The sequence below is a fragment of the Myotis davidii genome, unplaced genomic scaffold, assembly GCF_000327345.1.
Source record: "Myotis davidii unplaced genomic scaffold, ASM32734v1 scaffold27, whole genome shotgun sequence".
Lineage (NCBI taxonomy): Eukaryota > Metazoa > Chordata > Mammalia > Chiroptera > Vespertilionidae > Myotis > Myotis davidii.
Window position 1 is genome coordinate 2,035,446 of NW_006297821.1, and position 15,167 is coordinate 2,050,612.

The 15,167-nt window shown below is 37.2% G+C and overlaps 1 protein-coding gene across 1 annotated transcript in view; it reads left to right on the top strand.

Moving 5' to 3' along the window:
• The window catches only part of LOC102773475 (YEATS domain-containing protein 2), a 57,342-nt gene that overhangs the window by 3,615 nt on the left and 38,560 nt on the right, over positions 1-15,167 (top strand). The window contains exons 3-9 of the mRNA XM_006773651.2: positions 1,566-1,610; positions 3,771-3,951; positions 7,006-7,245; positions 8,709-8,867; positions 10,734-10,837; positions 12,512-12,619; positions 13,108-13,290. Coding sequence (XP_006773714.1) covers positions 1,566-1,610; positions 3,771-3,951; positions 7,006-7,245; positions 8,709-8,867; positions 10,734-10,837; positions 12,512-12,619; positions 13,108-13,290 — 1,020 coding nt within the window. The remainder of the gene's footprint in view (positions 1-1,565; positions 1,611-3,770; positions 3,952-7,005; positions 7,246-8,708; positions 8,868-10,733; positions 10,838-12,511; positions 12,620-13,107; positions 13,291-15,167) is intronic.

A 15,167-nucleotide genomic window follows, 5' to 3' on the forward strand; every position in this document is an offset into this window, starting at 1 on the left:
TTCTTAGAAGATCTAAATTAGTTTCGCTTTCTTTTTATCTTTAAACATCACATATACCATTTTATAGCACTGGGCCCAGCCCTTATCCCAATGATTAAGGAAGTTGTTTGCATAGTTTTGCATATTGTATTCTCCATATCACTTAGAATTCCTGGTGAAAGGTTGAGGCACAGTATTTTAAAATGAGGTACTTAAAGCATTACTTGTCAAGTTTTTTGAAAACTTAATTTTACTACATATTATATATCAACTGGAGGCCTGATGCACGAAAATTCGTGCAAGAGTAGGCCTTCCTTCCCCCGGCTTCCGGCACTGGCTTTGCTCTAGCACCTGGGACCCAGGCGGCTTCCCTCTGGCTCCAGCGCTGCCAGCAGGCACCTGGGACCCGAGTGGCTTCCCTCCAGCCCCAGCTTCATCTGGAAGGATGTCTGGGAGGATGTCCAGAAGGATGTCCGGTCTAATTAGTGTATTACCCTTTTATTTTTATAGATTGGCCTTGAAACCTTAAACACCTGTATTGTGACCATGTGGTTTTTATTTGTACTAGAGTATCGTTTTTCCTGTCATTTCTATGTCAACCCCCAAAGCCATCTTTGCTTCTTCCATTTTTGTTCTAAATATTCATTTAGTGGCAGACCATTATTCTTCATAATCTTTCTTATATTCTACCCTTTTATTGTTTCCTGAGTAGCTTCTTTAATTCTAATCTGTCTTCATTCTGCACACCACCATCAGATTAGACTTCCCAAACTAAGAGAACTATTATGGTATTCCTGTCTGAGAAACCTATATTGCTTTTATTTTTTGTGATTATAGATAATGCTGCAGTAAACATCTTTTTTTTTGTAAAATGTCCTCCATGTTTGGATTGTCCTTAGAATGGGTTGTTAGAAGTGTATACTTTATATTAAAAGTATAATTACTACATGTATGTCTGAGGTTGTTTATATTAATTTTGCTCAATTCTTCCCCACAATGTTAAGAGGGTTTTTGTTGAAGTGATGAATTTATATTATGAAAAAGTAGTACTTAACATAATATATAAGATTATATATTAAAACATAAAGCAATCCTATCTAATAATAGACAAACATGGTAATTGACCGTACCTTCACTACGCCTCCCATTGGCTAATCGACATGATATGCAAATTAACTGCCAACAAAGATGGCGGCTAATTTGCATACTGCAGGCAGGGCTGGCAGTGTATGACGCTGCCCGCAGGACCCGGGCCCCAGACCCCTCCCGGCTAGGTGGGGCCGGCAGTGCACGAGGCTGCCTGCGGTACCTGGGCCTTGGACCCATGACCCGGTGAGGGAGCAAAGCGGTGGAGAAGGGAGAGAGCCCAGGTGGCAGAGAAGGGAGGGAGCCGAGGTTAAGCGGTGAAGGGAGGGAGCGAGGCAGCAGAGAAGGGAGTGACCCCCGCCGTGGTGGACTTTGCTCCCTTCTCTGCTTCTCTGCAGTCTCAGGAAGCCCTATTCTTGCAGGAATCTTTCTGCAACGGGCCTCTAGTATATTTATAAGTAAGCTTGTGAAACCTAACTCTTCCTTTTGTCTTTAAATAGCTGGATAGAACTTACACTGGCTTGCAGACTCTTGGAGCAGAGACGGTAGGTTTTTTTCCCCTATAGCATTATTTGGGAACAAAAAGACTGAAAATTGATCTTCATTTTAGTTAGAAAAAAATGAGTGCTAAATTTAGAAAAATTTTATATCCCCCTCATTTATTTATTTTTTAGTGTGAAAAAAATACACATAAAATTTACTATTTTTAAGTATACATTTAAGTATTATTACATATACTCACATTTTGTGCAGTGATTGCTATCACCCTTTTGGAAAACTGAAACTGTAACAATTTACAATAATTCTCTATTCTCCTCTGCCTCTAGCTCCTGGCACTCACCCTTCTACTTTCTCTCTCTCTGAATTTGACTACACTAGATGCAATATAAGTGGTATCGTACAGTGTTGTTTTTTTTTGTAACTGGCATGTTTCACTTAGCATAATGTTTTCAAGATTTATCCACATTGTAGATGTGTCCAAACTTCCTTCCCGAAAAGGCTGAATAATGTTTCATTATATGTATACACTACATTGTGTTTATCCATTTATCTATCCGTGAACACTTGAGTTGCTTACATCTTTTGGCTATTGTGAATGCTAAGAACGTGGGTCTGTTTGTTCCAGTCCCTGCTTTTAATTCTTTTGGATAGATACCCAGCAGTCAGATTGCTGGATGATACTGTCATTCTTTTTTTAATTTTTTGAGGGCCTGCCATACTGTTTTCCATAACAGCAGTACCATTTTATATTTCTACCAACAGTGCATAAGGATTCCAATTCTCCAGCACTTGTTGTTTTATGTCTTTTTTGTAGTAACCAGGTATTTCATTGTGGGTTTGGTTTATATTTCCCTAATGGTAATTAATGTTGAGCATCCTTTCATGTGTTTATTGGCCTATTGTTTATCTTCTTTTGAGAAATGTCTTCAAATCCTTTACCCATTTTTGAATTGGGTTGTTTGGTTTTTTGTTGTTGAATTTTAGGAGTTCTCTCTATATTCTTGGTATTAGTCTTTTGTTAGATATATAAAATATAAATATTTTCTCCCATTGTGTGGGTGATCTTTACATTCTCTTTTTTTTTAATTTTTCATTCTTGATTATGTCCTTTGATGCACAAAAGTTTTTAGTTTTGACATAGTTCAATTTATGTTTTTTTCTTTTGTTACATGTTTTTTTGTGTTATATCCAAGAAATCATTGTCAAAGCCAGTGTCACGAAGCTTTGCCCCTATGTTTTCTCCTGAGATTTTTATTGTTTTAGGTCTTTGATCCATTTTGAATTAATTTTTGTATATGGTGTAAGGTAAAGATCCACGTTCATTCTAATGCATGTGGGTATCTAATTTTCTCAGCACCATTTTGTGGAAGACTGTCCTTTTCACATTGAATGGTCTTGGCATCCTTGTCAAAAATAATTTGACCATACATGTGAGGGTGTATTCTGTTCCAATGGTCTATTTCTGTCTTTATGCCAGTACTACACTGTTTTAATTAATATAGCTTTCTAATTATATAAGTTTTGAAATCTGGAAGTATGAGACACCAACTTCACTTTTTTCTTCTTACCACCTCCCCCCACCTTTTTTTGGAATTTATGATATATCAGCAGTAGTCATTACAATTATAATTAGCTATTTATAGTTTGTGTTATATTAGAAGATATTTTTTGAGCACAGTATATGCGAGGCACCGGTGTAGGTAGTGGGGTTACAGATTTCTGCACAAGATAGCTATTGTTCTCAAGTATTCTTGGTTGTGTTGAGAACTGGCAGATGGTATACAGTAAGCATAAAAACAGATGAGGTGTAATTTACAAATAAGTGCAATAAAGAGAGTAGCCGGGGGACAAGAGAGTTGCTTTAGCTAGGTTGGTTAGGGAGGCCTGAGAAGACGACATTGGATTGAGACCTAATGGTGAGAAGAAGGCAGACATGCGAAGATTTGGAGGAAGAGTGTTCTAAGGCATTGAAACAACAAATGGAAAGACCTCAGTTTTATGATTAGTATTACTAATTATCTATTAAACCAGAATAGGTTATATTCTGGGATAAAATTCTTCAGTTCTTGAGATGGAAATTGCCTTTAAAGTATGATTAGAAATCATTTGTCACATCTCTCAGAGTACCATGATCTTAAAAGGTTTGGGGCTTTCTGGGACACTGATGATGAATTCATGAGCCCAATTATTGCCCGATTTTGTAGGTAGTGGATGTTGAGCTCCACCGGCATTCTCTTGGAGAAGACTCCATTTACCCTCAGTCCTCCGAGTCAGACATTTCTGATGCCCCACCGTCTTTGCCTTTGACCATTCCAGCCCCAGTGAAAGCTTCCTCACCAATAAAGCAGTCACATGAGGCAGTACCTGATACCTCCGTGGAGAAAGGTAATATATTTTTTCTTATAAATTCATGTATTTTTCCTTATATGGAGGAGTCATCCTGGGGCATTTATTTTTCTCATTTACATAATATGATAGTGAGCTGCTGCCTTCAGAGACTGAGAAAAAGGAAATTTTCCATAAGTAGGCATGTTGCCTCTACCCAGTACTATTATAAAAATCCCAAAATGCTTATTACTCTTCTCAGAAAATATCTTTCATTAAGTTCTACTAACATTTTGTAGAATACAAAACTCACTAAAAAGCATTAAATTTTTAAAATGAAATTACTTTATTTTTATGGTTATATTGCTATTTTCGTAGAATCAACAGAAAGCTCTATGTTTCTCTGTAGGACATACTTAAATAAATCAGTGTTGCAAACTAGACCATGCCACAAATTTTTTTTTTTATTGATTTTAGAGAGGAAGGGAGAGGGAGAGAGAGAAACATCAATGATGAGAGAGAATCATTGATTGGCTGCCTCCTGCACACCCCCTACTGGGAATCGCGCCCGTAACCCAGGCATGTGCCCTTGGCTGGAATCGTACCTGGGACCCTTTAGTCTGCAGGCTGACGCTCTATCTACTGAGACAAACCAGTTAGGGCCACAAATCTTAACTTTAAGTATGACAAATTGTTTATTAAGGAATAGATACCATTCTTCCCACATGATAAAATAGAACAAAACATCAAAGTAATAACTGAATTGGAAAAATCAAATAATAAACTTATATGTGTATTAGGGAAAGGGACTTGAACACAGTCTCAATTATAGCTGAACAGGGAGAAACAAAACCTCTTCTACTGTAAGATACACTGATGATAAATAAGGTGACCCTGCCTCCTCCTCCTCACCAAGTAAATGAATTCATTAACATTTCCTGTAACTGGATGATTCCCTAACAAAGCATTAGTTCTGATTTTGCAGTATCAATGTTGAATTTTATAGCACAAACTTTATAAAACCATTTTCTCTGTTAAATGCTTTTATCTCTTGAGACTTCCTTTAACGACAGGTAACTCAGAGAAAAGTAAGGCTTGTCGAACGAAATTCATGAGGTTGGGGCGTATCATAAAGCTGAATTTCTGCTCTAGTTTGGGTTTGTAGATGTGTCTCACTGGAGGAGAATGTGAGTATTTTAACAACCATATTAGAGAAAAGATAGGCATTAAAAGTATGACAAAGATAATTTCCCTGTTTTTACCTTAAGGCTTTTCAGTCCAACTTAGGAAACTCTTATCATAATTAAAATCAAGCAGATAAATAAAGTTGCATTTTTGAATTGCATCAGTCTTTTTCATTAATGGAAAAACTACTTCTCATTGGCTCAACAAGGGGAAACTATAAATAGCCATCCTAGAACAGCCCTGTGATGTGATTGTGTCCAGCATCAATATCATGGAGCATAGATATATATTTTTTAATTTAATTTTTCCCATCACCGCTTATTCCTTCTATGCCCTCTTCCACCTCCTCCTCTCCCCCCACCCCCTTACCCACTGCAGTCACCACACTGTTGTCCATGTCCATGATTTCTCATGGAGCATAGATCTTAATGTTTCTTTCCAGCCTGTCGTTGCACTCAATCCCTTTTATTAAATTGCAACTAATTCATTGAGTTACAATTCTTGCATGTAGTAGATATTAATTAAAATACCATGTATTTTAAGCCATTTTATGATTATATGTAGTAAATACAGAAATATATTGAATTTTGTTAGTTCTTCAGATGGAAGAAAATTGTATTTTTTTCTGAGTTAAAAACCATTAAATTTTTATTCCTTGATGATTATAGTTTCTCGTAATTCTGGTCTGGTTCCCAATTATGTGAACAAGAAACTTAAATAATAAATATCTAATCTTATTTAAAATAAAAGACTCATCGTCAATAAATGTTTAAGTATTAAGTATTCACTTATATAACTTATGTACAAGAAATAAAATTGACTCTAAATGGTATTAGTTTGTCTCTTAGCCTGCATTTTAATATGATGTTAATATTTTCATTCTTTTGTTCCTCTTTAAATTTCAATTACATCTTCTTTATGGGCATTTAAGAAGACAGGACATCATTAGATTAAGTGAATCCTTTTGAGTTTTTCCTCCTCTAATTTAAACAGGTTTCAATTTGTAAAAAAAAATAGAACAAAATAAACTTATATATACTGTTTATAGTTAATATGTTTTCTAATTTTTTAAACTTTTTAACAAAATATGATTCTAGGCATATTCACATTTGTTAAAAAACAAGACAACAAGCTCCAAATGTGGTCACCTATGCCAAGCTCACATCACCGAATTCAAACTTATAATTTCAGCCTCTTCCAGAAATGAATCTTTTTTAAAAAAATATATTTTATTGATTTCTTACAGAGAGGAAGGGAGAGAGATAGCTAGAAACATCGATCAGCTGCCTCCTGCACATCTCCCACTGGGGATGTGCCCGCAACCAAGGCACACGCCCTTGACCGGAATCGAATGACCCTAATTGAGTTAATAACAATGTACCTACCTATATAGTTTAAGTTTAAAAAATTTGGCTCTCAAAATAAATCTCAATCGTTGTACTGTTGATATTTGGCTCTTTTGACTAATGAGTTTGCCAACCACTGCCATAGGGGGCATGCAGGAGATGGCCAATCAATGCTTCTCTCTCATCACTGATGTTTCTATATCTCTCTTCCTCTCCCTTCCTCTCTGAAATCAATAAAAAGTATTTTTTTAAATGTATTCAGTTGAAATTTACTTACTTATTTTTATTTTATTTTATTTCCCTTGAATGGAATCAAACCCAGGACCCTCCAGTCCACAGGCTGATGCTCTATCCACTGAGCCAAACCAGCTAGGGCTGAAATTTATTTTTTAACACACTTCACCCAAAAATGTATAAAGGGATAATAAATACTGTGGATTGTTTTACTGTACTACTAGTAAATGGCTTAAATGGTTGTTGAAATGATAAGGGATTTTTATTGTTTCATTCTTTTTCCACAGTGGTAAGATATTATTGCAAAGATATTAACGACTTAATCATTTGTCTGTTTCATTTCAAGCAGGATTACCAGCCAATACTGAAACTGAGAGGCATACTACATTTTATTCTTTGCCATCTTCATTGGAACGAACACCTACCAAAATGACAACATCCCAGAAAGTTATGTTTTGTTCTCATGGCAATTCAGCTTTTCAGCCAATAGCATCAAGCTGCAAAATTGTGCCACAGAGCCAGGTTCCTAATCCCGAGTCACCTGGGAAATCCTTCCAACCCATCACCATGAGCTGCAAGATCGTCTCAGGTATACAGAGGATGTGTGCGAAGTTGATGTGTGTGAAGTTATTGGAATGATAAAACAAAATACTATGGTTTAAAATAATTTTTTTTAGTTCTAAGCAAGGTTTTTGTTTATTTAACAAGTGAGCTAATCACTTTTGATTAGTAGAACAAAGGTGTCAGGAAGCAAAAACAAAAGTCATCTATGTGGAAACAATTTTTGAATGAAGCAAGAAATGAAATTCAGAGAGATCAAATTTTCATCTAGAATCAGCACAGGTAAAATGTTTGGTAGGATTGTGGTTGAACTTAAAGTAGGAATTATGGTTTGTGATTATATTTGGAAACCAGAGCAACTAGTAATAGAATAAGTGTAGAGGCCTTTTAGTTTGGAGTTGAAATATCTTTTATACTCTAACCACATGAGAGAAATTACTCATTTCAATTATTATCAGGAAGGTTGAATTTCCATTGCCTTACAACAATTTCACATTTATATTAGGTAAACTTTTAGTAGGACTATACTTTATGTTTTTGGCCAAACCACCTCAGGAAAGACTGAAAGAGAGTCAGTAAAAGTATTTAGGCACTGGGAGGTTTCTATATAATACTTAAATGAAGGGGAAGGAGGGAGCCTTTGTTGTTAAAAACAGAAACTAAGCAGTAATATGATCCAAGTCTTTGAAGTTTATGAGAAGTAAAGAATGTAAATTTTATCTACCAATTAGAAGCACTTTGGAACTTGCTGCTTCAGAGGTAGATGTTGAATGTATAAATTGGTTTGAAGTTTAGAGAAATTGAGGGATGACAAATTCGATCACTAGAAGACAGTAGAGGATGTTTAATGGCACATTGGTACCTTTAGAGCATATTCTGTGGGAACATGAATCCCTCTGGGTTGTGGCTGTGACATAGTATTGACAGAGACTTCTGTTTTGAGTGGGTGAGTTTCTTATTTTCCTATTGGAAATTAATCCCAACTCAAGACTCCTGGTTCCTAAATCCAATTTATCGCTTACAAATTTCCTCCCTAATTTTAGCTTCTTCAAATACAACCTGCCTAAGTTGTTAAGAGATTTATTGTCTAGTGATTCAACAGTTTCACACTGTTATGTAAAGCACTGCTTTTTGAACTTTAATGTGCCTACAGGGGAACTTGTTAAAATACAGATTTATATTTGGTATGTCTGGGTAGGACCTCAGAATCCGTTTCTAACAAGCTCCCAGATGATGCAGATGCTAATGCTGCTGGTCACCAGATAAGGCTGAAGAGAGTGAAACACACTAGTCCCTGGCCTTAGCTAGGCCGAGGCCACTGCTCCTGCTGCTGCTCAGTCCCTGAAATCGACAGTCTCATTCACTTTTCCCAATTTGTCACCTTTGTCCTGGCAGCCCTGCCCTTCTTTCATTATCTTCCAGCATCTTCTTAGATGGGTTGAATATATCTATTTTGTTTAGTTTATTTTTTTCTCTTTTTAATTAATAAAGGTTCCCCCATATCAACGCCAAGTCCATCACCATTGCCTCGAACCCCAACTTCCACTCCAGTCCATGTGAAGCAAGGCACTGCCAGCTCTGTTATTAGTAACCCTTATGTTATCATGGACAAGCCAGGGCAGGTTATTGGAGCCACCACTCCCACTACAGGTGTGTGTTTGATCAATATGTATGCGATCCAAAAGATTTGATCTTTTTTAAAGATGAAATCCTAGTGTCACTTAGTAGCCATATAATGGGAAAATGAAATCTCCATCCATAAACAGGAGGGAATATATAAGAGTAACACTAGTGTTGGTTTTCTGAGGAAGATTTACTCTTTTTGTAAAAGTTGTATTTTTAAAAATATGTATCTTTATTGATTTCAGAGAGAGGAAGGGAGAGGGAGAGAAACATCAATGATGAGAGAGAATCATTGATCGGCTGACTTCTGCACAACCCCCACTGGGGATCGAGCCCTCATTGTGGGCATGTGCCCTGACCAGGAATCAAACCGTGACTTCCTGGTTCCTAGGTCAATGCTCAATCACTGAGCCACGCCAACCAGGCAAAAGTTGTATTTTTAAGAATTGACTTACATTTTCTCTTTAGTTTCTAAAGATTAAAAGTGAGCAGTAATTAATTTAAAAAGAGAGAGTTGAATATATTTCATTATTGATTACATTCTTTTTGAGCCTGCAAGCAATGTGATTATTTCTAAATTAAGCTTTAGTTCAAGAATAACTTTGTGAGCAATATGTATTTCACCCAGTCAAATAAAAAAGTCATCTTTACTTTTCTGTGAATAAGATAAATTTTGCATCTGGGAGGAAAATTGTACCCTACCATTTTAAAAAGAAAACACTAATAGGAAGAATAAGACAGATTTGGATTCACCATGTTTGTCATCATTATCTTATATAACTACAGACTGCTCTTCAGGTTTTTTTTAAGTACTTTCACTAACATTAGTTTAATTGAAGGTAATAAATAGAATATTTAAACACATGCTCCTAAGTGTAAACATTCCTGTAGTTTTTCATTCCTAATTAAGAGAAATGGTAAAAAGAGAAATGAAATAAGAGAGATGATTGTAAGGTAATGAAACCTTTCTTCCCCATGTGTGTTGGGCCGTTTCAGGTAGGTTTTTGAAAAAGTTGGTTCCTTTAACAGTGATTGTAATTGTGGAACTCCTTTAAAAAAATGCTACTTTCAGAAATTACCTGAGAGCCTTTTGAATATACTTAGGGATGCCAAGTAGGTGTGCTCTGAGGATACTTAGTTTTAGCAGTCAGCCAAATGTCTTTGCAGACAAGTTTGGTAAATGGGTAAGTGACCAAATACCATTTGGGGTCTTGACTTTTTTTTTTTTTTTTTAATATATTTTTATTGATTTCAGAGAGGAAGGAAGGAGAGAGAGAAACATCAGTGATGAGAATCATTGATTGGCTGCTTCCCACACACCTCACACTGGGGATCCAGCCCACGAGCCAAGCATGTGCCCTGACCGGGAATCAAACTGTGACCTCCTGGTTCATAGGTTGATGCTCAACCACTGAGCTGTGTCAGCCGGGCTTGACTTATTTTTGACTGTAGATAATGTAAGTGATTTTTATCAGAGGCTAATGTCAGTTGTACAGATGGAGTATAAAATCCTGCCAATAATGTTCAAATAGGTATTCTTTCTAGTGAAACTACTTTGAAGGAGCTCGCATTCACTTGAATGTATACATTTTGGCTCATTAAATAACCAATTCCATTATGTTATAGTATCTTTTTATACAGTAAAACTACTTTACTTATTGTACACATTCTTACAAGCTTCTTGTCCCTTTTCAGATTGGTGAAGTGGTCACCTTTGTAGGATGAATCCTTAAGTGTTTCTTCTGTAACAGTTTCAAGGTTGTAGGTTTTCAACCCTTAAAGATGAAAACTAAATAGTGAGGAAAAGGGAAGAGTGGTGGAAAATGCTTTAAAGTTCCATTTCGCAAATTTTATTTTGTTTATACTTAACTTTTAAATCTGCCTTGCTTACAGGAAGTCCTACGAACAAGCTCTCTACTGCCTCTCAAGCCTCCCAAGGAACAGGTTCCCCTATTCCTAAAATTCATGGAAGTAGTTTTGTAACATCTACTGTCAAGGTAACCTTCTGTTACATTATTGCACTTTGCTAGTTTTAAAGATAGTGTGTTTGAGTTCAACAGTAATTTGTTAGTTGATATTGCAAACTTCATAAAGTAAAACCTTCAGGCTAATAAGTATCTTGAAGATCATCTTACTCCAGACTTCTGTACCTTTCCTTGATCTTTTTCTTGTGTAGAAAATGTTTCTCAACACTTCTGTCAATTGGTAACCCAGTATCTATTTGAAAACTTACTATGGTGAGGCAGCCTATTTTTTGGGTGGAAGGGGGCAGCTTTGTTATAAATTTTTCCTTCTAAAAATATTCATCTGGCAAAACATCCGTTTTTCCTATATATGCACCAGCAAGAAGTAAATATATTTTCTTTTCCACATGTCAGCCATTTAATTACTTGAAAATAATTCCTCTTTCCAAAATTTATTCTTTTATTTTTTAGGGAATAAGTCCTTTGAAATTTGGAATTCCAAATATTGTCTGACTTATTCAGATCAAAGTGCTAGCTATCTGTTCACTGTTTGGCAAAGACAATTCTTGCTGTTCGGTTAATTATTCAACTTATTTGTCATTGTCATGACTGTCTTAAGGCTAGAGTTTTTGAGGTATAAACTCCTGTGAGAATTGCCAAGAATTCAAAGATCATCTCTTACATGATTAAGTGTAAGAATTTAATGGTGATGATATTGAATTTTTTCCTGGTCCAGGGCAAGGTTTTTCTCTAAATTCAGTGTAATGTGTAAGCACTGTGTTTATACGAATGCCTGAATTGTAATAATTTTGTTTCTTGCCCCTAACATTTATTTATGACAAATTGACTCTGAGGTTTGCATTTTGCGTTTGAGAATTGGAGACAAATGACAGTATTTTAAATGTTGACTTTTGCTGTCTTTACAGTTGCCATTTGTTCAAGTTCTTTTTGTTGTTTTGTTCTTTAAATGTTTATTGAAAAATTTCCATGTCCTGGGTATTTATTCTGAGTACAGACAACAAGTCAAGTTGTGAGTATTATAAAAAGGATATGCTGAAGCACTGACTGCTGTTTCATTCATTTATTTAGTGCCTAGGCTCTAGGGAGAGAAAAGAAACAAAACGTAGCGCCTGTCCTTTACTAGCTTACCATTTGGCAGGAGACTAGACCCAAAATCCAGTGAGTTGACCAAATCTGAGAGGTAGTATGATAGGCATCTTCTAGTATACAGTGGGGCACAAATGAATAGCTTCCTGCCAAGTTACTAGCCTTGCTTTGCATTTGGTTTCCTTTTTAAATATATTTTTATTGATTTCAGAGAGGAAGGGAGAGGGAGAAAGAGAGAGAAACATCAGTGATGAGAGGGTATCATTGATCGGCTGTCTCCTGCATGCCCCTCACTGGGGATTGAGCCCTCAACCCGGGCATGTGCCCTGACCGGGATTCGAACCGTGACCTCCTGGTTTATAGGTCAATGCTCAACCACTGAGCCACACTGGCCAGGCGCATGTGGTTTCTAAAATAATATTAAAATGCAGGTGTTGAGGCTTAGAAGACCCCAAAGAGTTTTGGGCTTTTTGTTTTGGTTTGGTTTTTGGTTGTTTATCGTGCTAGAGAATGTTACAGATTTGTATTAAATATGACTATAAAGTATCTAAAGTCACTTGTTTTATCTTAATTGTAAAATACGTATTTTTACATTCACAGCAGGAGGATTCTTTGTTTGCATCTATGCCGCCTCTTTGCCCAATTGGGAGTCACCCTAAGGTTCAAAGCCCCAAACCTATAACTGGAGGACTTGGAGCTTTCACAAAAGTGAGTATTTTTTTCAGGGATCATCCTCCAAGTCAGTATGGTCTTACATAGTCTTTTTTGCGGCATGTTGGAGTTGGTTGACACTACCTCACAACATGTAACTTTTTAATCTGCCTCAGCCCTGAGGCCAGATCCTATTTTGGAGACATGCTTCTGTTTATTCAGTGGTGTCCACAGAGCAGCCCTTGGAGCCCAGGTAGATGGCAACTTCAGAGAGCACAGTGTGTTTCTCTCTGCTGCCAGTGTGCCAGTATCTAAAACGAGTAGTTTGAGTTTGCAGATACACAGGATCAAATCCAGATCCTGCTTTGTCCCTTTAGTAGCTGTTATGGGCTACCTTTAAGCCGTGGCTTTACTCTTCTGGTGGAGCCATTCTTTACAGACCAGGCTTCATTAATTTATTCATTCCTGTGAACAGAATAGATTCAGATATTAGTAGCGCTTTTCTTGGGATGTTTATTCAGTATCGTTATCATATTTGTTGCAAGGTAATCATCAAACAGGAACCTGGCGACGCCTCTCACGTGCCCACAACTGGAGCTGCCAGCCAGTCACCACTCCCCCAGTATGTGACTGTGAAAGGGGGTCACATGATAGCTGTGTCCCCTCAAAAACAGGTCATAGCTGCTGGAGATGGGACTGCCCAATCACCAAAGATTCAGCCCTCCAAGGTTTGTGTTGGGTAGGGATGGGGAGGTAACAGGTATGGCCATTCTTTGTCTAAATAATTGACAGGTGCTGAAAAGATACAGGGTGACAGGGTTGCTGATCCCAGAAACGCCTGTAGATGAAAGCCCCACTGGAAAAGCAAGATAGTCAACGTGCAGTCCATCTGCTCTTTAACCATTGACCAGGGCAGGGCATGTCTTATAGAGGGTCCTGAACAGCCAGGCACAGGGCACAACGTCATCTCTGGCAGTGAGGGTGATTGACTTCCTGAGCACAGCTTTCCACAGGATTCAGTCTAAAGTGGGTTACCAACAGGACCAAGGTCTACTGTTTTACTTCATTATTTCTGATAGGAGAGTGCATAGTTTATACCTCTGATGTCCACGCTGTGTGATCTGTTTAATAATTCTTGGCTCTTTGGAGAGTTTCCTTCCTTTACAATTTGGAGGTGTGGGCAATTATGTGTTGGGAGAACTGTAAAATTGCACATAGATTCATGTTTTATAGCTAATAAGTAACAGGATTTGAACCCAAGTCTGTTGACTCCAAGACTCCTTATTCCAGAACTAATTAAAATTTGCGAGACATAACTTAAACATGCTTTTAGGACATCCAGAATTAAATTATCTCACTTTTAGGGCAGATATATTCTAAAGCTCTTGAGAATATTATGTGAAGTGTTTGCTTTTCCACTTGAGAGCCAGGCTGTCTAGGGAGAGTGAATTGTTTTAGAGGAATAATTTAAAGTAGAAAAAGGTTTTAGATATTTTGGTTAGACTACATAGCTACAGAGGGGTCAAGATAAAAATTTATAGTGTTGCCCAGCTGGCGAGGCTCAGTGGTTGAGCATTGACCTATGAACACTTGGATTTCCAGTCACATGCCAGGGTTTCATGCTCAATCCCCAGTGTGTGGCCTGCCGGAGGCAAACAATCAATGATTCTCTCTCATTGATGTTTCTATCTCTTACTCCCTCTCTATCTTGGAAATCAATAAAAATATTTTTTTTAAAAAAAAATGTATACTGTTACATAAGTGGTTCTAAAATCTGTAAGAGTCCGTTAAATACTTTCCCAAACTTATCTGGTCATAAGAATCGTCTGCTGATTTAAAAACATAAACGCGTAGGCCCCTATCTCAAACTTACTGAATCAGAATCTTCCTGGGGGCCCTGGGAATCTGGATTTTTAAAAAGCGCCCCTACTGACTCACGATTAGGCAAATTTAGGAACCACTGAGCTGTAGCATCAAATTTGACTTTGTGGCTTCCATAGCCCGAATCACTAAGACAGGTGCCTCAGTTGCATCCTAATCTCCCTCTGTTGTTTGGTCAGGGACAGCATTTTGTCAGTGTTCTTAAGTGAGCAAATTATTGCCATGAGGACTTCCTACTCAGATACTTCCTATATGTTCTTCAAAATCTATTTTACTTCACCTGGAGATGTATGGTATTACTGATTTAGGTTTTTGAATTAATACAGCATTTCTGTTTATGCTCAGGATAAATTAGTGGTTTTTGCAAATCCACTTTTCCAGTAATGCTCTACTGGTTTTTTTTTGTCACATTGCCACCTACCTAATGGCAATGACAACTGAGAGGGAGTGGATGGGTTTGTGCTAGAATGCTCTGAATAAAGTTTAAGGGCACCTGAAAAGAAAGCCACATAAGAATGTGAAAGAACTGCAAAGGAGCAGTAGGAGCATGAGGAAAGACATCACTGTTCATCCAGGAAATTTAAGTCATGCTTTGGACTCGAGATCAGGAGCTATCTGCAAGTACATCCTGGTTATTGCTGAAGTGCATTTGTAGAAACTGCTGGAAAACAGAAGGGTGAACCAAATGGTGTTGTTTTACCTTCAATACAACTTCAGCACAATA